We start from the raw sequence: 25357 nt of genomic DNA on the forward strand, positions 1-25357 counted from the left end.
TGAGGACCTGGCCCACAACCCAGGCATGTGCCTTGACTGGAAATCAAACCGGCGACCCTTTGCTTCACAGACTGGCACTCAGTCCACTGAGCCACACCAACCAAGGCTAAATTGTAGCTATTTTAAAGTTGTTGTATGATAATGCCATTATCTGATAATCTGTAGTTCTCTTTTTATTGTTTGATTTCATTTTCATTTATTGGGTATGCATAACTACTTTTTACTGACATTTGTCTTAATCTCAGCAGTTTTATATGATTTACCTAGATGTGGTTTTCTTTATAGATATTGGAATTTGTAGATATTAAATCTCTAGGCTGGTGCCTTCACCAGTTTGGGAAATTTAAAGCCATTCTTTCTTCAAATATGGTTTCTGCCCTATTCTCTCTTTCTCATTGTCTTTTTTTTTAAATTATTTTTAGGGAAGAAGAAAGGGAGAGAGAAACATCACTAAATTACCTCCCCCATGTGCCCCAAACAGAGACCGGGCTCTAACCCAGCCATGTGTCCTGGCTGGGGATCGAATGAGCAACCCTTCGTTTTGCATGCCGACACTCAACCACCTGAATCACACCTGTCAGGGCTTCGTTGCCTTTTAGTAAAACACTATTTATTAACAGATCATACATACTACATTTTATCTTTCTCCCTAGAAGTTCCCCCTAACGCTGTTAGGCAGATAGAATAAAGCTGATCACCTTAGTTGAGTAAGGAATTGACATGACTCAAGGTGGTTTTGGCGAGACTCTGTCTTGCCCTGGCCAGGTGGCTCAGTTAGTTGGAACATCATCCTGTACCCCAAAATGTTGCAGGTTCTGTCCCCGGTTAGGGCACATACCTAGGTTACAGGTTCAATCGCTGGCTGAGGCACATACAGGAAACAACTGATAGATGTTTCTCTCTCTAAGAAAATCAATAAAAGCGTATCCTCTGGTGAGGATTAACAAAAGACTCTATCCTCTGATTCATCCTCACCCCTGGGACATAACCTTCTAAGGGTCCCCAATTTGGAGCCTGGAATATTCACTAGAGTTACTCCCTTCTATAAGGTCCTGAACTCCAGTCTTGTTTACTCACTTAGTAAGACTGCCACATCACTGCCTTACGCTATTAGGCTTTCTGCTCTCTCTCCTCAGACTTCTGTCCTGCATAGCTTCAGAATCTTGCAAGTGTCTTAAGGGGAGAACTGGAAGAAAGTTGGACTTGGTTTCTACCCTTCTGTTCTTTCTCAAGTCTTCACAGGTTTTTTTCCTCCTATTATTGGCAGCTCTGTCATGCTCCTGGAATCTTCAATCCCATCTTGCCCCATCTCTGGAAGAGTCAAATACTGAGGGAGAAGTCGTTGCAGGGTGATTGCTCACCTTCCTCTGCTGTCTCCCTTCTCCATGGTTTATTGCCTCAAATCCTTGGTGCTTCAAGCAGCTCTCTGATAATTCCAATCTTGTTTTGAATTGACCTTTTCTACTTCTTGGTAGAAGTAATGGTGAGCTTCTACCCACTCCATCATGCCTAGAAGCTGAAGAGTGCATCTATAGTCTCTTGAAAAAGCACCATTATTAATTCTTATACACACCCCTGGTTAAGGATCACTTTCCCTATATATTAATGAAATGTTCTATAGCAGTGATGGAATCCCACTTATTGCTGTTGTTTGAATCAGAATTACCTTACAGTTATCACAGTCTTCATTTTTAAATAGTTCAGTCATGCCCTGGATGGTGTGGCTCAGTGGATTGAGCGCCAACCTGCAAACTAAAATGTCACCGGTTTGATTCCCAGTCAGAGCACATGCCTGGGTTGTAGACCAGGTCCCCAGTTGGGGGTGTGCAAGAGGCAACTGTTTGATGTATCTCTCACGCATTAAAGTTCCTCTCCCTCTCTTTCTCCCTCCCTTCCCATCTCTCTTAAGTAAATAAAATCTTTAAATAGTTTGGTCATGAACTGGTAATAATAATTCAAGTGATTAGAGTATCTTATTTTACTGAATGTGCCCTGGTTATAGTGAGCATTATCCCTGTATACTGTCATGTTTAGTTGAACTAAAACTGTGTGCATAGGCCATTATTACTCAGTGAAGTTTTTCAGAGTCTTTAGGACGAATTTGGCCCATATTGACCATGCTGTTATATATATAATGAGACTTGCAACACAGAATTGAATATGAATTACATAAAAGGAATAAAAACTATAATTAAGGTAAATAGCAGTAGTGTTTTTTTAAAGCAAAGTGAATTGTAAGCATAAAAATCAGGTATTTTTTAGGGTGAGTGGTAAGAAGTACTAGAACTATATAATGTTAGATATTTTAAAGTTGAGCATTATGTTGAAAAGTTAGCAGCAATCTAGGCATGAAGTGATAAAGCCAAGCATCTAAAGATTTTATTTTTATTTCCTATTGTAACCTTGGAAAATATATGCTTTTTTTAAGTTATCTTTTTAGAAATAGAAATGCCTGAATAACTTCCCTACTTTAATGGGACAATACTAATGGGCCACCCTTTTGATTTTTTATTTGGCACCCAGTAAAGACAGATAGAATTCAGTCTAAAACTATGTAATGGATGAACCATCTCTCTTAACATTCTTTTGAAATTGAAATTACTAGTCAATGCCTTGGTTAGTGAGGTTTACATTCCAAAAATATTAAGTTTTCACTGCACCGAACTTCCTTTTACTACCTGTTACAGGTCTCGAAAGCAGGCTCTACAGCATTTTTCCTTAAGTCAGTGAAGTTGCATTATACTCACTTCTTCCTCAAATCAACTAATAGAGCACACAAAAAACACCTTTCGACACCACCCCTCCTTCAAACTTGACCTTAGTCTTCACCGCCTAGGAAAATTAACAACAGTTAATCTTGTTGATTTGGAGCTTCATAGGGGCCTAAGTCCTAGCAATGTGATGATAATTTTAAGAGTTTTTCAAAAATATACTTAACTATATAGATTTTCTCCTTATCTGTTAACCTTAGAATTTAATCTCTACATTAGAATACAACTTTACTATATTCTTAGACTTGACTTTTGCAGTTTTTGGTTGTGCATTTTGATGGAACTTTCTGTATTGCTAATAAGCCTGATATTAACTAATGTAAGACCTAGTTAAGTAGTCACCTAGCACCAATAACCACCTGGAACCTAGTTAGAATATATAAGTGGGGAGAAACCCATGTTCTTTTATACCAGAGTAATAGTGTGGTATTCAAAGTCCTAACTTTACTATGGAGCAAAGGAAAAAAAAGAAACTGCAAATTGTTAAGAAATAATGTTCAACTTCGTAAGATATGTAAATTAAAACCATTAGAGTAATAAAGATCAAAATGTTTGAAATTGTGTTGTGTTATTGAGGGCATGAGGGGAAGGGTACACATTGTAGATGGACATATAAATTGGTAAGCTTCCTTTAGGGGACAGTTTGGTGATATCAGTCAGAATTTATAATGTATATACACTTTAACCCAGTAATTTTACTTCTAGGAAATTATAAATATTCTTCCAACTGTACAGAGTAGATATTTGTTGCAACACCTTTGGTAATAACATAGGACTGGAAAAAAACCCGAATGTCTCACCAGTAAGGACCTGGCTAAATAAAGTATGATAGAAAAGAATATATCAAGTAAAAAAAAAACAACAAAACAATATTTATAATATGCTATTCTTTGGGAATGGAGAAGATAGATATAATTATACATATCCATACTTTTACCTACTTAACTACACTTAACCCATGTATTATAAATGTATATTTGTGTGTATATATATGTATATGCATGTTTATTATCTCACACACATAGACCATCTCTGGAAGAATATGCAAGAAAACTGCTAAAAGATTGCCTTTGCAAGGGGGACCTCAGAAACTAGGACTTATTTTTTTTACCTTTTTTTTTTTTTGGCATCATATATATAAATATTTGTTCAAAAATACATAGATATGTATGTCGATACTTAGAAACAAAAACTAAATCTCAGCTAAGGTGATTAAGAGGAAATGCAGATTTATACTGAGTTCTACAGAATCTGTGATATAAACCTCTGGATCCTAGAGTAATTATACCATACCATTATAGGTGTCTAAATGTCTCAGTTAAGGAAAATTTGCAACCTGATTCAGACCCCCACCCTGAATTGTCTTTGAATAATGAGCCTTGGATCTGTCTCCTAACATTCTGGCATCTTTCTCCGTGATATAATTGTTGCTTCATACAAGTGGCAGTTGGAGTAAGTAATTGTTATTTAGAAATACACAGCAATGCGTTAATGATATTATACTCTAGTTGCATTGAAAAGCCTTAAACTGAAAGCTCTAACCAATGTTGGTGACTTTTTTTAGCTTCCTAGTAAACAGGTTTTGATTACCACGTATTCTGATGCACTTTGTTCTAGGCTCGGATGCTCATCACAGAAGAAAACCTGCTGACCATTATCATTAAGACTTTTATGGATCATTTGAGACATCGCGATGCCCAGGGCAGATTTCAGTTTGAACGGTATACTGCTTTACAAGCCTTCAAATTTAGAAGAGTTCAGAGCCTTATATTAGACCTCAAGTAAGCTTCTGTTTAATTATCAGACCATTTGCAACTTATAAAATGTCAGTGTTTATCCATACAGTCATTGCTGTTTTTATCTTGTTCAGGTATGTGTTGATTAGCAAACCAACGGAATGGTCAGATGATCTGAGGCAGAAATTCCTAGAAGGATTTGATGCCTTTTTGGAATTACTCAAATGTATGCAGGTATGTTTAAACTGACACATTTTAAAAGGGACATACTCACTTTATCTTTTCTTCTCTTCCATTTTGTTTTGTTTTGTTTTGTTTTTTGTTTTTTCATTGAACTGAACACCTTTCTGTCCATACATTTATTTATTTCATTTTGCACACATTTCCAGAAGAGTGATTTGGATGGCTACAGTTTGGACCAAGTCCATTGGAAACTTTTAAAAAGGTGTAGAATGAATGAAATCCCAGGAAAGGTTCTGGCATCTACTGTTTTTTGGGTTTAGGTTTTTTTGTTTTGTTTTGTTTTTTTTGCATTTGGTTTTTGTTTTGGTCGCCATTAACAGTCTTCCTTTGGGGATTGAAAGTTTATTTTTTTAATATGCTTACATAGACATATTGTCAATTATTTAAGAAACTATAATGTTTGAAGTTTAAAAAAATGTTTCCATATTTCTTTGGTGTGATAATTTTATAATACAGTATAGAACTTTTCTGCCTCTATTTAACTTTCTCTTTTGGAAACAACCTATGTACAAAACAGAATCTAGAAGCAGAAACCAGCTGACATATTTAACCAGTTTTAACTATAAGAAGATAGATAACATCTCAATAAATCTAAGAAGTGCCATTATGGTTCCTTTAGTAACTATCAGACTTTTTTTAAGAAAGGAATAAACAAAGTTGATCTACTGTTTTTAGAAAATATTCTAGTTCTGGGTTGGGTATTTAATTTATAATAATGCTTCTATGATTTGTGGGGGGGTTTGTATCTATAGAAACAATATCTACTTTGGCCATTTTCAATAAAATGTATTTATAAATTCAATAATATTTTAAAAGCCTATCAGATTTCTTCTAATCATTTTCCTATACCTGACGGACTGAAAAAGAAATTTGAAGTATCATTGCAGTGAAGTGTTCGTTTTATTGTTTAAAACATGTAGAGGATTGCCTCTAAAATAATTTCTTGTATACTTTACTGGGATTTTTAATTTCTATTTTAGAGACTGTTAGATAAACATGTAATTTAAGAAGTTGGACTTCTCATACTACTACTTGAAACTTCCTATTAAGTCTTCTACTTTATATGCTTTCATAATCAATATATATTTCTTCTACATTACTTTTTAGATTTTCATGTAAGAGAACAAATATAATTTTAATTCATTTAAAATCTTTTCACTTTCTTTAAGGGAATGGATCCAATTACACGTCAAGTTGGACAGCACATTGAAATGGAACCAGAGTGGGAAGCAGCCTTCACATTGCAGATGAAATTAACACATGTTATTTCAATGATGCAGGACTGGTGTGCTTTAGATGTGAGTTTTTTCTAGGGTTGGGAGATAGATGGAGGAAGGGGGAATAAACAGATTTTTAAGTAAATTTTGAGGAGCTTGGAGAAGATAATGGTGATACTTAACTCATAAAACAGTGTCTTTTCCTCTTTCCCATATGAATTTGGTAAGTTAAAATTCTCGAATCTTAAAAAAACCTTGAAAAATATATAGAAGAGGAAATAATCTGTACTCTCCTCCTCTTATGTTACTGTCTTTTTTTTTTCATAATCCTATATAGATTTTTGAGCATATAAAAAGAATAGATTCTAAATTTATCCAAAAATAAAGTTTTATTATTGGTATATTTCTTGTGTCTTAAAATTATTTTGCCCTTGTTTTGGCTCTAATGTCTAGAATGGAGCCTGTTTAGGTTGGGAGGTCAGAGAAGGTTTTCATCAGATCTGAACTATGTATCATAGTTAACCGATCAAAGAAAAAAGAATATTTTTGACCTAAGGACAACTGAATCATGCTCTGTGCTGAGGAGTATGGTTGCTAGGGGAGCTGGGGGAAGGCTCTGGTTGGAGTGTAGGGGTTGAAGGTAGCGAAGTGGACAGGGGCCTGACTTTGCAGGGCCTTGGAGGCCGTAGAAGGAAGTTTAGATTTTATTCTAATTATAGTGGGAGGCCATTAGAGACTACCAAGCAGAAAAAGGACATAACCCAATTTATACACTTTTAAAAATTACTCTGTGGAGACTGGATGGAGGGGAGCAAGAGTAGAAGCAGGGAATTTAACACAGAGATGTTGGCTTTCCTTTGAGTTACTGGAGATAAGTGGCCAGGCTTGAGAGAAATTTAGAAGATGAAATTGACATCTTGGTGGTGATAGATCAGACAGTGGGGAACAAGGGGAAGGGATAATTTCTGTATTTCCACAATTGTACAAAGATGTCATTCACTGAGACAGGGCACTAGAAGAGAAACCAAGTTGGGAAAGGAAGATTGGGTTTGATTTTGCTTGTATTAATATTTGAGGTACTTATTCATCGTCACATGAAGTGCTTATTCAGTGTTATAGAAACCCAGCCTTTTATGTAACTTACAGAAAACCCTCTTTTTTAGGAAAAAGTGTTAATTGAAGCTTACAAGAAATGCCTTGCTGTGCTGATGCAGTGTCATGGTGGTTTTACTGATGGTGAACAGCCAATCACATTAAGCATTTGTGGACATTCAGTGGAAACTATCAGATACTGTGTTTCTCAAGAAAAAGTTAGCATTCACCTCCCAGTTTCCCGCTTACTTGCAGGTAAAGCATTCTCACCTCCCCCCAAAATCCTAAAATATCTTTTAAATTGTTTGTGATTGATAGTTATTGAATGAGAGTTTTACGTGCATTTAACTTAACCATCACATTGGTCTGTGAGGTAGGTATTTTAATTAAGTTTGCCTCCCATATGGGAAGACTGAGACATAGAGGTGATTTGCTTAGTTGTCACATAGCAAGAAAGAGTCAGAGTAGGAACTTTGAGGTAGTTTGGCACCAGAAGCCATGTTTATAACTATTGTACCATGCTGCTTCAGACCTTTGAGGTGCAGGTGCCATGTTTTATTGTTTAATTCAACCCACCTTCAAAGTCTGATACTACAGTTCAAATCAGTTTATTACTTAAGTGATTGCTGACAAATTGAAACCACCATAGATTTTCTCTCATATAAGCTGTTTCTTAATCATTTATTAATAACCCTTTTAAACAGCACGGCAAGAGGGAGTCCCAAATTGGGGAGATAGTTTTTTCATTGTAAATAGTTGATTCACAAACCTTTTATAGTGGACTAGCCAAAAAGTCAGTTTGTTTTTTTCTGTAAGATGGGTTTAGTAGCACTTTGCTGTCTTTAACTTTACTTGAAACAATTTTGTTAGATTTTATGGTGACAGCTGTCATATCAATGTGCATTTTTAAAAAACTTGTCAAAACTGGTAAATTTTTGGTAGCGATTTTAATATTGAAGATAGAAAATATACAACATTTTTGGCATGTTATGCTTTATTTAATTTCAAGAAAGGTAAAAGCACAACTGAAATGCAAAAAAAGATTTGTATAGTGTATGAAGAAGGTGCTGTGATTGATCGAACGTGTCAAAGTGGTTTGTGAAGTTTCATGCTACAGATTTTTCACTGGACAGTGCTCCATAGTCAGGTAGACCAGTTGAAGTTGATGTCGATCAAATAGAAACATTAATTGAGAACAACCAGTGTTACACCATGCAGATGATAGCTGACATACTCAGAATATTCAAGTCAATAATGTTATTGGTGAAAATGAAAAATGTGTCTTTATTTTACGGAAAAAAACCATATGGACTTTTTGGCCAACCCAGTACTTGGTAGAACATTTGAAGATGCCACATTGCAGCAGCGAAAAACGTTGAATGTGCAACACTTCCATCTCTACAGATTGATTTCAATACACTTCCTTCCATAATTCTTGATTGCAGGAATTCTTGTCCTACTCATATAATATTTATTGTTCCCTTTAGTTCCAGAGTAGAAAGGAGAAGTTCTAAAGCTTGATATTTTTACTGATTGCAGCATTTGTGATTTAAGTATGTAGCTCAGTAACAATATGATATGAAAGTGGCTGTGTGTGTGTGTGTGTGTGTGTGTGTGTGTGTGTGTGTGTCTAAAGATTATGGATAATAGGTATTATTTCTTCATTAAGTGTTTGGTAAAATTCACCGGTGAAACCATATGGACGCGATTCTTTACTTTTTGCAAGGTTTTTAATTACTGGTTCAATTTCTTTACTAGATATAAGCCAGTTCTGGTTAGCTATCCACTTCTCCTAGTGTGAGTTTGGTTGTTTTCAATTTTCAAGAGGTTGGTCCATTTCACCTGAGTTATCAAACTTGTGAGCATAGAGTTGTTCATATTACTCCTTTTATATCTTTATAGTGCCCATGGAATTGCTAGTAATGATCCCTCTTCTTTTTTTGAAGGCTTTTTTTTTTCATTGTTTTGAGCATTATCACGTTGTCCTGCTGATAGCAATGTATCAGTCTTTTGGATTGTTATTGCAATCATGGTGATATAAGATAACTTAGATATCTGAATATTAATAGTATAATAAATTGAACAAAAAATAATTACCTAAAGTTGTAGGTGTAGGAAGAAATCTCTTAATTCCTGTAAGTTGTTTATGCCCAGTTTTGTTTTTTCTAAGTGCTTTCAGCATACTAAACTTGATCCTTAACATAGGCAAGTGGCAGCATGGTGTTGTCAAAAAATATTCACCTGGAATGCAGGAAGGTGAGTCCTGTATCCAACTCAGCTGCTGGCTTTTTTTGCCTTTAAAAATCTGGTTGTACGGATGGTAGCTGATGTTGATATTTATCCACAAATACAATAGTCAATACTCTGAAAATGTACCAATTTCTACCTGCCTTGTTAACCTCCCGCAGCACTTCTCAGTGAACTTTTTTTTTTAAAGATTTTATTTATTTATTTTTAGAGAGGAGAAGGGAAGAAAAAAGAGAGGGAGAGAAACCTCAGTGTTTGGTTGCCCCTCACACACACCCTCAATGGGGAGCTGACCTGCAACCCAGGCATGTACCTTGACTGGAAATTGAACCAGTAACCTTTTGCTTCACAAGTCAGCACTCAATCCACTGAGCCACACCAGCCAGAGCTCAGTGAACACTTTTGAGCAGTCTGTCTCACTGTGTTTGATAAACCTTGGCCTGACTGCTTATAATCTAATAGGAGAGCTAAGTATACAAAATAGTTCCAGAACAACTTAAGAGTGTGTGCTGATAGAGCTTCAGTGGCAAACTGAGTATCAGTTATTAGAATTAGATTTATAAGCAAGTCTTCGTGGATGAGGAAAGCCTCAAACCACGCTTGACCAAGTGGCCAGCATTTATTGATAAACTTGTACAAAGCATTCTCTGTTTAGACAACATAAACAGTACAATTAAGAATTAATTAATAAAATTATCTAAGGTTGAGCCATGAGAGAGCTCTTTGCCATTACAAACTAAAGAGGCTTTGATCCTAAAGTGGAATTTCTAGAAAACTTAATTCTGAGGTCATGATCAATACAATAAATCCCAGCACCAGCTTTTCTGTTCATTTGCCAGAAGGATCTCTCACTACTTACTATATTTCAAGTGAAAAGAAACTCCATTGCCCTGTGAAATAATGACTTTTAAAGTTGGCATAACATAAATTGCTTTGATAGTTACAGAGCTGCTCTTGCTATACTTGTATGCCTAACATTTACTTCATAAAATGTCATCAGTTGATGTTGGTACGTGTAATTAAGACTCTAGTTCTAAGTGTGCCTTTGATATGGGGGTTCCTGAGAATAAAGCTTTATTTATGGATGTAATTCATTTTATATCATAATTTGTAGCATGATAGGTGTTCAGAGAGAAAGGAAGTTAGATATAAAGTTGAGTGAATATGTAGGATTTTTTTTCCCATAGATAAAAATACATTTTTGTCTGTTCCTCCATGCAGGTTTGCATGTATTATTAAGCAAAAGTGAAGTGGCGTATAAATTTCCAGAGCTCCTACCTCTAGTAAGTATTACTAACTTTAAGAGTAAATATGTATTTACTGTGTTTCATGTTTTTGAAATCACTTTGAAACAAAGCTGAGTAGTCAGGGTTTTCCAGAGAAGCAGAACCAATAAAGAGAGAAAGCACACACATGTTTATGTATGGAGAGAGGAAAAGACAAATTGATTTATTATAACAAATTGGCTCATGCAGTTATGGGGCCTGGCAAATCTGAAATATTTCTGCAGAGCAGCCTGACAGGACAGGACAGAGACCCAGGAAAGAGCTGACGTGGCAGTCTGGAAGCAGAATTTCTTCATGCTTCCAGGGAACCCCATTCTTTTCTCTTTAGACCTCCAGCCGATTGGGTGAGGCTCACTGCTGTTATGGAGAATAATCTGCTTTGTTCAAAAACTACTGATTTAAATATTACGTCTTCAAAATAACTTCACAGCAACATCTAGACTGGTCTTAATCAAAAACTGGGTACTCTGGCCTAGCCAAATTGACATAAAATTAACCATCACCCAAACAGACTTTGAAATAATTTTAACTTGTGTTTCATTTAAAATTTTCATCTCTTGTCAAATGCTCTTCTTTACAGAGTTGAGACTTTTGTGTTTTTGTTTTTGTATACACAGAGTGAACTTAGCCCACCCATGCTGATAGAACATCCTCTTAGATGTCTTGTTTTATGTGCCCAAGTACATGCAGGAATGTGGAGAAGAAATGGATTCTCTCTAGTAAATCAGGTCAGTGTCTTTAATTCTGTGGAGAATTTTCAATTCATTTCTTGGCTTCTGGGAAGGATGTAATTTTCAGTGTATTTAGTCATTGAAAGTTGAGTACCTATATTAAAATTACTTGAGAAGATAAAAAAATACATTAAACCAAAAAAGTTTTTTAAAACTTTTATCCATACTTTGTCAAGAAACAATTTCAGAGGTGGAAATGCACTTAATTTTCTTGATTGTTCTCTTGCAGTCATTTTTAGAACAAAGTTGGATATTTAAGAAATAATTCAGATTTTATCTACGTAAATTGGGTTACAAGATAAAAATTTTGTTAGTATAGCTCTGAAATTGAGTTTTTATTTTTAAACCTCACCACGGCTTGGTATAGGTTTTTACCCATTGTCATTAGCAATAAACCTTACGGAAATAACTGTTTTAAGAGACCCAGAAAGCTGGGTACAAAGTGTGAACCATAGAGTGACCATTGTAATCTGGAAATTTCTAATTAATTAATCTTTTTTAAGATAGTATTAATTATTAGAGTAACCACATTGTGTGTGTGCACACCGTCTTGACCAAAACCCTTGTGCTCTTTTGGGATGTGGGGAGAGGAATGAACTGCACAAATAAAAACCTGTTTACCAAATATCATCAATTTTTTTTAGATTTATTACTACCATAATGTGAAATGCAGACGTGAAATGTTTGACAAGGATATAATAATGCTCCAGGTAATGAATTAAAAGCATTAAACTTAAAGGTATGAGGAGTGGTTTTCTTCTTGCTAATTCCATAAAACCCAATCACTTAAAATCACTCCCAGATCTATAACTCCAGCCTAGCCCCATCTACTAAGCTCCAAACGTATGCCATACAGGCTATAGAACATTTCCATCTGGATTTTTCTGGACATATTTCAGAGTTAACATTAACATATTCAAAATAGAATTCCTCTTTTTCCCTCCATACCTTCTTCTTATCTTGGGTTTCCTACCCTGCTGAATTGTTCAACGATCTATGTCATTGTTAGAGTAAGAAACTTGAAAGCCATCCATCCTTTCTTCATTGTCTTCTGACTAGAGAGCCAAAACCCTTAAACTGATTTCCAAGACCCACAATACTTAACTATGTTAAAATTCCCTGAACTGCCGTGATACCTCTTTAAGTCTTAAAACTCTGTGTATTTATTTATTTTGCTCCCTAGATTGCCCACCCCACCCCTTTCTTTTTCCATTTACCTAGTAACTTATTTTCCTGCATGTTTTAGTCTTTTGTTTAGTGTCACTTTCTCGGGAAGCTCTCCCAGACACACAGACCATGACTGAGTATCGCTTTTAGGAGACCCCATAGCATGGTGCTTATCCCCACCATAGCATTAATAACTCTTGATTGTGCTTTCCTGTTTACTCTTCATCCCTTCCACTAAACATGGCAACTCTTCCTTGTTCCTTTTTTGTCCATTGTGCGTAACACAGTGCTTTGCACATAGTTTTCCCATGTTATTGCTGAATGGATTTAGGAATTATTTTAAAAGCTACAAATTGTAAATTTCAAAAATTTCAAAAATTATTCATTCAAAATAAAGTCCAAGTTGACTTAGAATGTATACAAGTGGAATTAAAGGAGAATTCAAACTACTATTTAAAAGCTGTTGCCTTGCCCTGGCTGGTGTGCCCAGTGGATTGAGCACCAGCCTGGGAACCGAAAGGTCACTGATTCGATTTCCCATCAGGGCACATGCCTGAGTTGTGGGCTGAGAGGCAGCCCATCAATGTTTCTCTCACACGTTGATGTTTCTCTACCCTCCCTTCCACTGTCTCTAAATAAATAAATAAAATTTAAAAGATAAATAAATAAAAGCTGTTGCTTCAGTTAGTGTAGGGTTTATCACCAAAAATTAGTTGAGTTTTTGATGAGCTTTATTGCCGTACCATGTTTCTCTCAGAGTCTGTATACCAGAGAGTGGTAAAAGAACACTGAAATAAAACTTTAGAATTGATTTCAGAGGGATACAATTAATTCAAAGCATTAAGAGAAAAGAACATATAACCCATGTTATTCTGATGTGTGGATTTAGGGGTTTGATTTGTTTTATTTTGCTTATGCTTTGTTTTGCCAACTTAGATTCCTGTCCACACTTAGAGCTACTACAAGTAGGGATTGGGGCTAAATGGGTTTTTACCTATTACTGGGGTTGGTGAACAAGTAAGATGCTTTCTCTTGTACAAACCAAAATATTTCTTACTAATTTCTTAATAGTTCTTTTGACCTTCCTCTTTTCCTTCATCTTAAAAAAAAAAAAAAAGACAGGTGTCTCTATGATGGATCCAAATCATTTCCTGATGATAATGCTCAGCCGCTTTGAACTTTATCAGATTTTCAGTACTCCAGACTATGGGAAAAGACTTAATTCTGAGATGACCCATAAGGTAAGATCATGTTTCATGAGACCATAACACACCATTAAAGAAGCAGTTTTCTTTTTTTCTTCTTTTTTTTCTGGTTATATTAATCATCTGAAATAATAAGAGTATCTGTATTCTTATCTCTGAACTTTATCCCCCACTGCTTGTTACAGGATGTAGTTCAGCAAAACAATACTCTAATAGAAGAAATGCTGTACCTCATTATAATGCTGGTTGGTAAGTTTGGATTGGGAGACGCTTATAAATTATATTGGCTTTTGTGGTAGCATATAGTTCAGAATTCCTGAACTATGTTTCTTTTGAGTAGTTACTCAGCTTTAGGAGAAGGAAATTTTTCTCCCCTCTGGTTACATAATGTTGAGAATAATGGCACCATGGTGCTTTGGGAAAAGGAGAAAGTACAACTGCTGAAGCGGAATAAACTGGAAGACATTTGAGGGGGGAGAGAAAGGGACTAACAGAATTTAGCTAGCAAGAATAGGATGTTTAGGAGCACTTTACTATTATTTCTTTTCTTAGCCACATTTCCCTCCGCAGTTTTGTAGTGCAAGAGTGTTGTATCGACCTCAAACATAATTCCAAGTTAACAAAGATCAACGGCAAGAGGTGCAGCTCTCTTACTGCCTATGTTTTCAGTCCTGTTGCCTCCATCTTTCCTATTCTTTTATCCTTCATCTTCTCCCACCTACCCTGCTATTTCAGGCTTTATATAGTCCATAGAGCAGACAACTATCAAGAGGTAACACTAATGAAGTAGGTCTCAGAAGGTGATAACCTCATTTGCCACTAGAGAGAAGGACTGAAGGCTCTCCTTCCCTGCTGCCATGTGGCAGATGGCATGAAAGCAGTTCCCTAGATTACTGGCACAACTACTACTGTACTAAGTCTTTATTTTATCCCTTCCCACCTTCTGATCCTGTCTTTCAAAATTGCAACCAAATTTCTCTCTCCACTGTCTAAAGCCCACACTCACCAGTTGTTCCTGAGACTCAGAAGTATGGTTGGGGGAGAGAAGTACTCTCCCCCAGCTTGTTGTCAGACCAGTCATTACTATTCCACTGTGCAGAAAGAAAAATATATTGTCTTGGTGTGAATTATAAGTATATATCACATAAGTATTGTGTTTATGTTAAACGTGTGTGAGTGTACTTTTTTATCGTTGACAGGAGAGAGATTTACTCCAGGAGTTGGACAGGTAAATGCTACAGATGAAATTAAGAGAGAGATAATCCATCAATTGAGCATCAAACCTATGGCTCATAGTGAATTGGTAAAGTCTTTACCTGAAGATGTAAGTACCTACATTTTTAAAAAGAAAATTAGAGCAATTTTTTCCACCTATCAGTCTTAGTATGTATAGATTTACTTCTATATACCTATTCCCGCAGTTGTAAAAACTACAGTTCAAGGACATGTTTACCTCTAGTCACTCTCACTAGAAATAATTAGAAAAAGAGAATACAAGGGAATGGGAGTAGAAAGCAGCATAGCAATAGAATCTTGTATAATGAAGCATTGAAAGAGGTAAGTGGCTGAATAAAAGTAAACCTAGTCCTTTTAGCTGAATTTATGTGTCCATTATAGAGGGGATATTATAGGGTCTTAGTACAAAGTTGCCGTGGGTAGAGTATTTTAAGGAAGTGAGAAATACCTACTCATCTGTGTTGAGTGAACTAAATAAAGTTTTCCAGAACTTTTTCCTCCTGAAGCATCCCATGATTCCTTAGTGAGCGAGCCTCTTTCATAATTAGTGAAAGTAAAAAAAAAAAAAAAAGTACTCATGTAGGCTTACATAGGTTAGTTGTAATGATTTTTCCTCCCAGGATCTTCAGTACTCAGCCACCTATTTTTCAGCCATGGGGCTCTTTAGAAACCCAAACTTACAGCTGGGAAAGGACTTTATTTATTTATTTTTTTCAAAATGTTTTTCCAAATTTGAAGCATAAATCAAAACTTTCAACCTTAGTGTTCATTCTTCTAAAATTTTAAACATCTATAGAAATAGAAAACATAATGAACCCATCACCAGCTTCAACAGATGGCCAGTCTTCTTTTATGTATAGCCCAACCACTAATCCCTACAACCCCACTGGATTATTTCATAGAGATTTACCATTTTGTCTGTGAATAGAATTGTACATACCTAAAACACTGGTTCTTAACCAGGAACAATTTTGACCCCCAAGGGACATTCGACCCTCAGAGCAGGTTGTGGGTGCTACAGGTATGTAGTGAGTAGAAGCCAGGTGGCTCCGTTAGTTGGAGTATCGTCCCTTACAATGAAAGGTTGTGGGTTCAATCCCAGGTCAGGGCATGTACATGAGACCACCAATGTTTCTCTCTCCCCCTTCGCCCCCCGTCCACCCCCTTCCTCTCTTTCTCTAAAATCCATAAAAATACATCCTTGGATTAAAAGAGGGAGCTTTTAGGAAAACCTATCTGTGATGGGGCGCCCAAAAAAGTGGAATTTATTTAAATATAAAAAGTTGTGTGCGTATTCTTACATGTTTAAACTTCAGTTACCTTCAAAGTACTCTCCCTGTGATGTAATACACCTATTGAGACATTTTTTCCACTGCTCAAAACAGTTTTAGTGCTTCTGTTTTCTGTTTCACCTTTCCACACCAGCAAAACGTTTTCCTTTTGAGGACTCTTATTTTCATCTGAGGAAACAAAGAAAATCATTTGGGGTGAAATCAGGTGAATAGGGTGGATGGGGCATGGGGGTCATGGCGTTTTTGGTCAAAAACTGCACTCACCGTGGTGTCGGCAGATGTGCTTGTAAATCGCCCATCATGAAATGGGCAAACTCGTTGAAAGAGTCTCCATAAAAATTCACTGAAGCCGAAGTCAGCCTCTCACAACAATGCCAGCTGGTACACTGATACAGGTGGGTTCCCATTACACTCACCTAGGGAGGGAAGCCTGTACTACAAGGGGTCTGCCCTCCAGAAGATAATTCCGTTTTTTGGAGGGTCCCACCCTTGTATATGCTGTTATCACAGCTAAAAAGAAAAACAGTAATTAATAACTTCTTAATATTAGGAAATATTGAATCAAGATAAAAATGAGTTGTGCTTTTTTTAGAGAGAGAGGAAGAAAGAGAGAGAAACATCGATGCAAGAGAGAAGTATCAATTGGTTGCCTCCTGTACATGCCTAGATCAGGGATCAAACCCACAACCAACCAACTGAGCCACACTGGCCAGGGCAAGAAATTAGTTATACTTTTTAATGCAGAAAATGAATCCTTAGTTGTTAGATGAGGAAGAAGTCACAGTTTCACTTAGACTTCAGAATAAGGAAGAATAAAATTTAAAACAGTATTTTAAAAGTGATATGCAACTATGTGTGTATTTTAAAGTGATACGCAATTATATAAAGTGATAGCAACTATACAGGGTCCGGCACAAATAACATCCCTTTTTTATTACAAAATCATGAACATGTAATTCTGTAACACTAATATCACACTCAAGCACACCATATGACATTTTAGGTGAAATGTTCAAATTAAAACTATAAATTATTACACTCATATTATTACCCTACCAACCACACTTCACTTCTGCTGGACCCTGCATTTACTGAACATTTTGACTAGAACATTTTTTACTTACAGAATTCCTATTAACATCTGGTTTGAAATGGAATATGATTTAAGAAATGCTGATTTACTGAAAACAGATAAGAATTAGCATAATTTTCACAAAATACTACAGTATCTCACATAAATTTTGTTTAAATGTTATATGTACTTTGTTTTCATTTAATTTTTTTTGAAAGCTGTCACCTTGATTCCCTGTGCTAATGACTTCTTTTTAATTATATTAAAGCTGAAATAAGTTTCCCTATTAATCATTATGTTTACTATATGCCTTGCTCTTAACTCATCTATAAATATTGGGATAATAGTATATCTGCCTCATACAATTTTTGTCTGAGGCTTAACGAGATAAAAGCCCAATGCTAAGAGCCCTGGCAGATACTAACAGGAAACACTTATTTGTCTCCTGTGCCTCTAGGAGAACAAGGAGACTGGCATGGAGAGTGTCATTGAAGCAGTTGCCCATTTCAAGTGAGTTTACTTTCTGTTTTTTCACATTCAGTTTATTTTATACATTCATTTTTCATAAAGTGTTTCCTTTGATGGAACTGAGAATGAAATTGTTACTTTCAGAGGTACATTTGCAAATACGTAATTCTGAACTATATTTCTCACTGACTTTCATTTTTATAATCTAGCCCTGTGCTCAGCAACTTAAAGTAGCTTTATGAGGATTTTCATTGTATTCAGAATAGGTGTTCATAGCTGATAGTTTCAGATAATTAAAATTAACCGTAGCAGGTGATCTAAGCAAATGCAGTAAGCTTCCTTAAAATTGCTTTATTTGTTTTCATTTGAATGTGCCACCTGAGCTGTGGATCACCTTCTCTAGTGTCCAGTGTATTGTCTAATCAGTATACTAGTTTATCCCTTAAGGTTGTTGAGGCAACGTCTTAATCTTACTTTTTCCTTGCTCTTAGCCCATCCCAATGGATGTCTTTATTTTTGTTGCTTATAAAGACATTACATGCTTTAAGAGAAGATATTTTTAAACATACAGAAAATATTCTTTAAACCTTAAATCATACCTACTTTTTTCACTTGATAGAACATATTACGGACACCTTTACACGTCAAATTATAGAAGTTAACATCACTTTTAATGGCGTTCTATTGTTTAGAGATGCCATAATGTTTGTAACCTCTTCCCTGTTAGCCTTTGAATCGTTGCCACTGCACCATCACATTCACTCGTCCAGTTAGGATAAACTCAGAGCGGGTGTGCCAGAGAAAATGGATGCATACGAGCATAAAGCTTTGGGTGTCGACTGCCAATTTCGCCCATAGAAAATAATACCAACTTACACTCACCAGCAATATATGAGAGTGCTGCTTTCTTTATTATCTAAGGCTGTCTCATGAATTAGTGTATGACTTTAATAATAATATTTTAAGGACCTTTTCCCCCCATAGGAAACCTGGATTAACAGGAAAAGGCATGTATGAACTGAAACCAGAGTGTGCCAAAGAGTTCAATTTGTATTTCTATCACTTTTCAAGGGCAGAGCAGTCCAAGGTAATTGGAAATATTACAAGTGTACTGGGAAATGGTTGGGTAGGTTTTTTTGTTGTTGTTTTAGTCTAAACAACATTTACTGTTTTTCACTGAGTGAAAAAGGATACATTTTTATTGTAGGAAGGTTGGAAAATATCAAAAGCTATAAAGAAAATTCAAGTTACCTATAGTAATACCACAAACCGTTTTGGGTTTTCCCCGAAGTGTTCTGTGTATATATAAGTAATATCTATATGACTATATACATACCCACACACAGGTATAATTGTATTTTACTGGCTTTTGAAGACAAATTTGTCATTCTGTATTATAGTGTTAGCTTATTTTACACTCATTTTAGAATTGCTACAACTTAGCATTGTTCTTTTCCATAGTGATTTAGGAATTTTCCTAATCATTCTTAGCTAGTTAAACTTTGCCTTTTAGCAGTCTGCTCTTAAAATACTTTTTTCAGTAAATGGCATTAAACCAAACTTAAACATGAAGCTTTAGTTTAGTTTTTGATGCATGTCCTAGAGCTCAAACCTAAATAAGTTTTTGGTTGTGCTAGTTTCCCCTGCATCTTAAAGCAAGACAGAACCTTTTGGGGGATGGGGGGGGCGGGGGGTAGGTACAAAACTAAAGATAGAAATCTTCTAAAATCAGAAGATAATGTGGCAAAGATTATGTTAGTAGTTTTGGATATTAAGTTGTTTTGTACTTCTAATTCCCTATTCAAATTACTTTTTTTATTAGGCAGAGGAAGCTCAACGGAAATTGAAAAGACAAAATAGAGAAGATACAGGTATTTTTAATCTTTCCAAAAATCTCATGTCAGTCTCTTTTACTTGTTAAATGTTTTCTTTTGACACTGATGTTTATCCTGTTGAAATGGAAGATTTAAATATAAGCTTTCGAAGTGAACATTCAAAGACTAATAAGTACGCTGACATAGAAATAATCTGCACTGAGTCATCTCTGGATTAATGGTTTTTATCTCAGATTTTAGGACATTTTAGGGAAAAGAAAGGCTTTCCTTTGTACTACTGCTATTTATGAAGCTGTCTTTATGCATTTGACTGACCTTAAGAAAGTGAAAACAGCTTTAAGATGTATGTTAATGAATATTCTTAGGGTAAAGACTGTCAAAAGTGTCTAATAAAGAGATAATTTTTTAAACATACTCTACAAAAGAAACCAATAATGACTTTATTTTCAGCACTTCCACCTCCAATTTTGCCTCCATTTTGCCCTCTCTTTGCAAGCCTGGTTAACATTTTGCAGTCAGACGTCATGTTGTGCATCATGAGAACAATACTGCAGTGGGCTGTGGAACATAATGGATATGCCTGGTCTGAGTCCATGCTGCAAAGGGTAGGTGTGAAGACATTCATCGTTTCTATGTTTTATAATAAAAGCCAGGATACTTTTGTCAGTATCTATACCAAGAAATCTTAGGACAAATGGAGTATTGCCTGAATCTGAAATATAGTATATTGTTTCTGCTTTTATGTCTGACAATAAAATACAAGCCTGACCACGTTTTTTTAATACTACATGGTTGGTGTTATCTTGGTCCCGTTGGCTAATCTGCCTTTCATTGATTGGTCCTAAAATGAAGTTCGCTGTCTGACATTCAGGCTAACCCAGTTTTTTGACATCTAACAACTGCAATAGCCCTGTGTATAAGGAAAGATACAGAGACACCACACACATATATGTCCTTCAAAAATTGTATAATAGGATAAGAGCAATAAAAATGCAGATAGACTCAGTTTAATTGTAGGGTTTCTTAGGGGTCTGGTAAGGAATTTTTGAGATATACTGAAGAACTATGAACATCTTTATAAATTATATGACATTAGAGATAAAAGTATGTCTTTTTCTGAGGTGATTAATATTTTTTGTCCATAGAGACAGAAATTAAACTAGGTAGTATTGTAGACTAGATAATTGCATCATCAATGTTTGCAGCTCTAATTATTTGGCCATTGAGTCTTAGAAGATTTAAGACTAGTGTAGGGAAAGAATAAAACTGAAAATTATATATTATTTGAATTGCTGGTCACATCTAGTAATACTTCTAACTTACCCTAAGAATTTGCAATTGAATTTTCTTCCTAGCTAAAATAGAAATTGCTTCCTTGCTTTATTACAAAATGAATCATGAAATTTGAATTTAATAAAAATTAATACTTAGAATTGTTTTTCATTGCTCTTAGTCTTTATTTGATTTATCTTTTTTCAATAATTCTTTGTTATTTCTGATAAAAATGTATACTTGATTTGTGTTTTACTAAAAGTTACAAAATATATTTGTATTTGAGGTGTTACATTTAATTGGAATGGCACTACAAGAAGAAAAACAGCATTTGGAGAATGTCATGGAAGAGCATGTAGTAACATTTACCTTCACTCAGAAGATATCAAGTATGTACACTTCTTATTAAACTAACTCAAATATGCAATATAGCCTCCTTTATTTGATCGTATAGGTTCTAACTAGATAATATTGAATCCATATTTCTGAGGCCGTATATATTCATCTCTATATTAAAGGTACAATATCAGATCCTGATATGTTTTTATAAAAAAACTTACGGCCTGCCTTGCCTGGGTGGTTTGGTTTGTTGGAGCATCATCCCATAACTGAAAGGTTGTGGGTTCCATTCCCAGTCAGGGCACATATCTCGGTCGTGCATTCAGTCCCCAGTTCAGGCATGTACGATGGACAACCCGAGGGAGACTCTGTCCCGCAGAGTCTTCCCAGTCCCCGTGGATGAAGAAATAAATTGTACCAGACACAATTTGACTGTCAGGAGAAGGGGGTGGCAATCCTCTCGAGTGGAGAATGACCCGAGCCTTTCTCTGAAGTGGCTTTTATTGAGAACAATATGCACAGTGGTATACAGCGTGCATGCAATACTTAATCAGTCTATATCAAAAGGCTATAGATATTTAGGTCGGGGTCTGTCAGACATGTGGGCAGCAGATGGAGCTCAGGAAGTTTCTCCCTGCTATGAAGTCAAACACCTGGTCTTTCCCTATCAGGGCAGTGCAAAACAGAGCAAGCTTCTGTAATTACATTGCATCCTCTAAGCCAGATCTCCCAGGGTACCCTCGTGTCAGTATCAGGTCTTGTCTGCCTCCCGCACTCCTAGTTTTCTAGTTGAGGCTTACAGGCCCTTGTCACGGCCCAGCTCGCACAGGGCTACAGTTCCCACACAAAGTTGTCCCCGGCAGCAACCAATCGATGTTTCTCTCTCTCATCAATGTTTATCTCCCTTCCTCTCTCCTCTAAATTAAAATGTGTGAATTTTAATTCATAAACAGAAAAATTAAATCAGTATAGTACGTACATTTCTCTTAAGATAACGCCTTTTTAAAACACAAAGTATGCTATCAAGATTTCATTCTAAATTGTCGATGTTATCTTATAAAAACATATTGAAAATAAGAAAATTTGTGCCATGGCTGGTGTGGCTCAGTGGATTAAGTGCCAGCCTACAAACCAAAAGGTCACTGGTTCAATTCCCAGTCAGGACACATGTCTAGGTTGCAGGCGAGGTCCCAAGTTTTAGGGGTGTAAGAGAGGCAACCGATTGATATTTCCCTCACACATTGATGCATCTCTCCCTCTTTCTCTCTCCCTTCCCTCTCTCTCTAAAAATAAATAAAATCTTTAAAAAAAATTATATCTATCTGTATATCTGTGTGTGTGTGTGTGTGTGTGTGTGTGTGTATCAGTAATCGGACATTTCTTACTGTAAAACTAAATTAGCTAATGTTGAATTAAATGTACTCTTGAAAATATGGACTTGACTTTTATGTCTTCCTCAAATAAAGAAATAATTCATAAGGATTTATTTTAATTTAGGTGTTACTGAAGAAAAGGTCAAAGTAAATAGGTATATTTAAACACAAATGCACCCCTGTAATCCTAATTCATTTTCTTAGACTTGTAAAATCTCAGGTAGACTTCTGCTGGGTTTTTACTTAATTTTGCTAGAGACTGTTAAAATAATCATTTGGTAGAAGATGTCAGTTTCAAAAGATTAAAGCATTCTAATTGTTAACTTGTTTGCGAAGTACAAATATGTCAGGTTCTCAAGAAGTACTGAAAATCTCTTAATAAGTAGAGCTGTAATTAAATAATAGGCAAATGATGTTATAAGCAACTTTATCACCTTGTGTGTAGTCATAAGTACTACAAAGTGTAAGCTGATATTAACGTGCCTTTTATTTTTTCTGCCTTAGAGCCTGGTGAAGCACCAAACAACTCTCCTAGCATATTAGCAATGCTGGAAACATTGCAGAACGCTCCCTACCTAGAAGTCCACAAAGATATGATTAGGTGGATATTAAAGGTAAAATTTCCTGAATCTCTCTTGCTTTTTGTGAGAAACATTAAATATTTATCTTTGAATTTTCATAATGTTTCATAGCTTCGCAATAACTGGTGCTTTTTCCATAGACTTTTAATGCTATTAAGAAAATGAGGGAGAGTTCATCCACCAGTCCTGTGGCCGAGGCGGAAGGAACCATAACAGAAGAGGTATAGTATAAGAAGTAGAGTGTGGTAACACCAAAAAACTATAACAAGTTGACTATTTAAAATTAGCTGCAATAAGTTGATAGTTGATGTTTCATTAAAATGTAAATTCCAGGAAATGTGTCTCTATTTATCTTTATTGTAGCAATTTTTTTGATCTGCCTTTTCCTTTTTAAACAAGTTAGGTTGATTGAAAAACCTTTTCTCTTGTTTTGAAAAGTGAGATTGTAGGATAGTTTTTAATTAGTATTTACAATAAAGATATTTCTACTTTGGGGGGGAAATGGGCATTTAGCATTTAATGGTCTAATTAAATGCGACGTAATTTCAGAGTTCAAGAGACAAAGACAAAGCTGAGAGGAAGAGAAAAGCCGAGATTGCCAGGCTGCGCAGAGAAAAGATCATGGCCCAGATGTCCGAGATGCAGCGGCACTTTATTGATGAAAACAAAGAACTCTTCCAACAGACATTAGGACTCGATGCCTCTAACTCTGCTGTTCTTGATAATAGGTAAAAAATTTTTAAATAAAAATTTTTAATTTCTTGACCATTGATTCTCAAGTGGGGAAGAATTTGGTTTTTTACCTTATAATTCATTTTGAATCCAAAAGTAATTTAGAAGATGGATAGATAAATTTTGTGACCTCCAGTTAGAGGAACTAATCTTAGAAATCTAAGTTTTTTTAGTATATATTTAAGAGTACAATTCTGACTGTAGATAACTAATGTGTGTGCTTAAAATGTTATGCAGAAGACCCTTGACATTCATAAAAGAATGAGTACACTGGGCTCAGTTAACTGAGTGGATGGCTTCTCTGTTGCATACTGGGTTGCTTTGAGGATTAAAGGAGATGGTTTGATACATATGAAAGACTTCTGTCAATTTAAGTCATCAAAACCACATGTATTTAATATGTGCATACCTGGCAACTGCTATTTTATGATTATATAGAAACTTCTTCGGCTCGTTATTTATACTCAATAACCTTTCATTACAGCCCTATGGTTTCAGATGTGACACTTATGGCTTTGGGTCCAGCACAAACTCAAGTCCCTAAACAGAGACAATTTGTTACCTGTATATTGTGTCAAGAAGAGCAAGAGGTAAAGGTGGAAAGCAAGGCAATGGTCCTAGCAGCATTTGTTCAAAGGTCAACTGTATTATCAAAAAACAGAAATAAAGTCATTCAGGATCCAGGTGAGTCATAGCTTGCTATCTTCTCCTTTTAATAATGACTGCCACTTAGTGTGGGGTGGTGATGTACAGAAATTTCATTACTCCAACAGTGCCTCCGTAGACTTGGTGGTATGTTAGGCAAGTAACTTGGGCAGAAATTCCCTACTTTGACAGCGGGTAAATAGCAGGGTTTCAAAGGAAAGCTCTTCTTTGTGATATAACATTAACGTGCTTTGGTACTTAACCTTTCCCATTCTTCAACACACTTGTAAATTAGTTGATCACTAAAATAACAGTCATCATTTTGTCTCATGGATAGATCCATGGTATCGCCTCTGCTGAGAACAGTTGTGTGAGTTACTTATGTGAGAAGCAGCCCCGAGCCAGATTCTCACTTAGAGTAGTGATAATATTTCAGATGGGCTTCCCCAGAAAGCAGATTCTTGAGACAGAGATTACCATGTGGGATACTTATTAGAGAGAACCTTCGCATCAACATCTGTGGAATGGGGGAGGAGGAAACAGGTTTGGGAGAGGGAGACATTAAGCAGTCCCCGAAAGCTCTCCGCTGGTCCCATGGGAGCTTTATAGTTGGATGGACCTTTAGAGGCATCCTGAGTTGGGACAAGAGGGCTGGGTCTTTGCACCTGGAGACTGATCAGTGACAGGTTGTGGGAGACCTCTGGAAAGAGGTGTGACCTTGAGCAAAGCAGTCATCCCTTAAAGAGCAATGACAGTTGAGTGCCTTCCAACTATGGAGGGAGCAAGCCCTTCATTCCTGCAGGGGCATCTCGGCTGC

At 36.0% G+C, this 25357-nt stretch overlaps 1 protein-coding gene across 4 annotated transcripts in view; it reads left to right on the top strand.

Annotated features, from left to right (window-relative positions):
- Window positions 1–25357, top strand: part of UBR2 (ubiquitin protein ligase E3 component n-recognin 2) — a 112423-nt gene that overhangs the window by 58059 nt on the left and 29007 nt on the right. For all 4 annotated transcript variants that reach the window (XM_054569362.1, XM_054569361.1, XM_054569363.1 and 1 more), the window contains exons 12-30: window positions 4389–4552; window positions 4642–4741; window positions 5920–6048; window positions 7131–7314; window positions 10528–10589; window positions 11210–11320; window positions 11968–12033; window positions 13609–13731; window positions 13881–13944; window positions 14895–15019; window positions 17753–17805; window positions 18748–18850; window positions 19586–19634; window positions 20049–20203; window positions 21157–21259; window positions 23087–23196; window positions 23304–23384; window positions 23713–23891; window positions 24380–24579. In XM_054569362.1, the coding sequence (XP_054425337.1) occupies window positions 4389–4552; window positions 4642–4741; window positions 5920–6048; window positions 7131–7314; window positions 10528–10589; window positions 11210–11320; window positions 11968–12033; window positions 13609–13731; window positions 13881–13944; window positions 14895–15019; window positions 17753–17805; window positions 18748–18850; window positions 19586–19634; window positions 20049–20203; window positions 21157–21259; window positions 23087–23196; window positions 23304–23384; window positions 23713–23891; window positions 24380–24579 (2161 nt within the window). The remainder of the gene's footprint in view (window positions 1–4388; window positions 4553–4641; window positions 4742–5919; window positions 6049–7130; window positions 7315–10527; window positions 10590–11209; window positions 11321–11967; window positions 12034–13608; window positions 13732–13880; window positions 13945–14894; window positions 15020–17752; window positions 17806–18747; window positions 18851–19585; window positions 19635–20048; window positions 20204–21156; window positions 21260–23086; window positions 23197–23303; window positions 23385–23712; window positions 23892–24379; window positions 24580–25357) is intronic.

This window comes from Pteronotus mesoamericanus, unplaced genomic scaffold (genome assembly GCF_021234165.1).
Source record: "Pteronotus mesoamericanus isolate MK-2021 breed Mesoamerican mustached bat unplaced genomic scaffold, CSHL_Meso_final contig_20, whole genome shotgun sequence".
NCBI classification, from domain to species: Eukaryota; Metazoa; Chordata; class Mammalia; order Chiroptera; family Mormoopidae; genus Pteronotus; species Pteronotus mesoamericanus.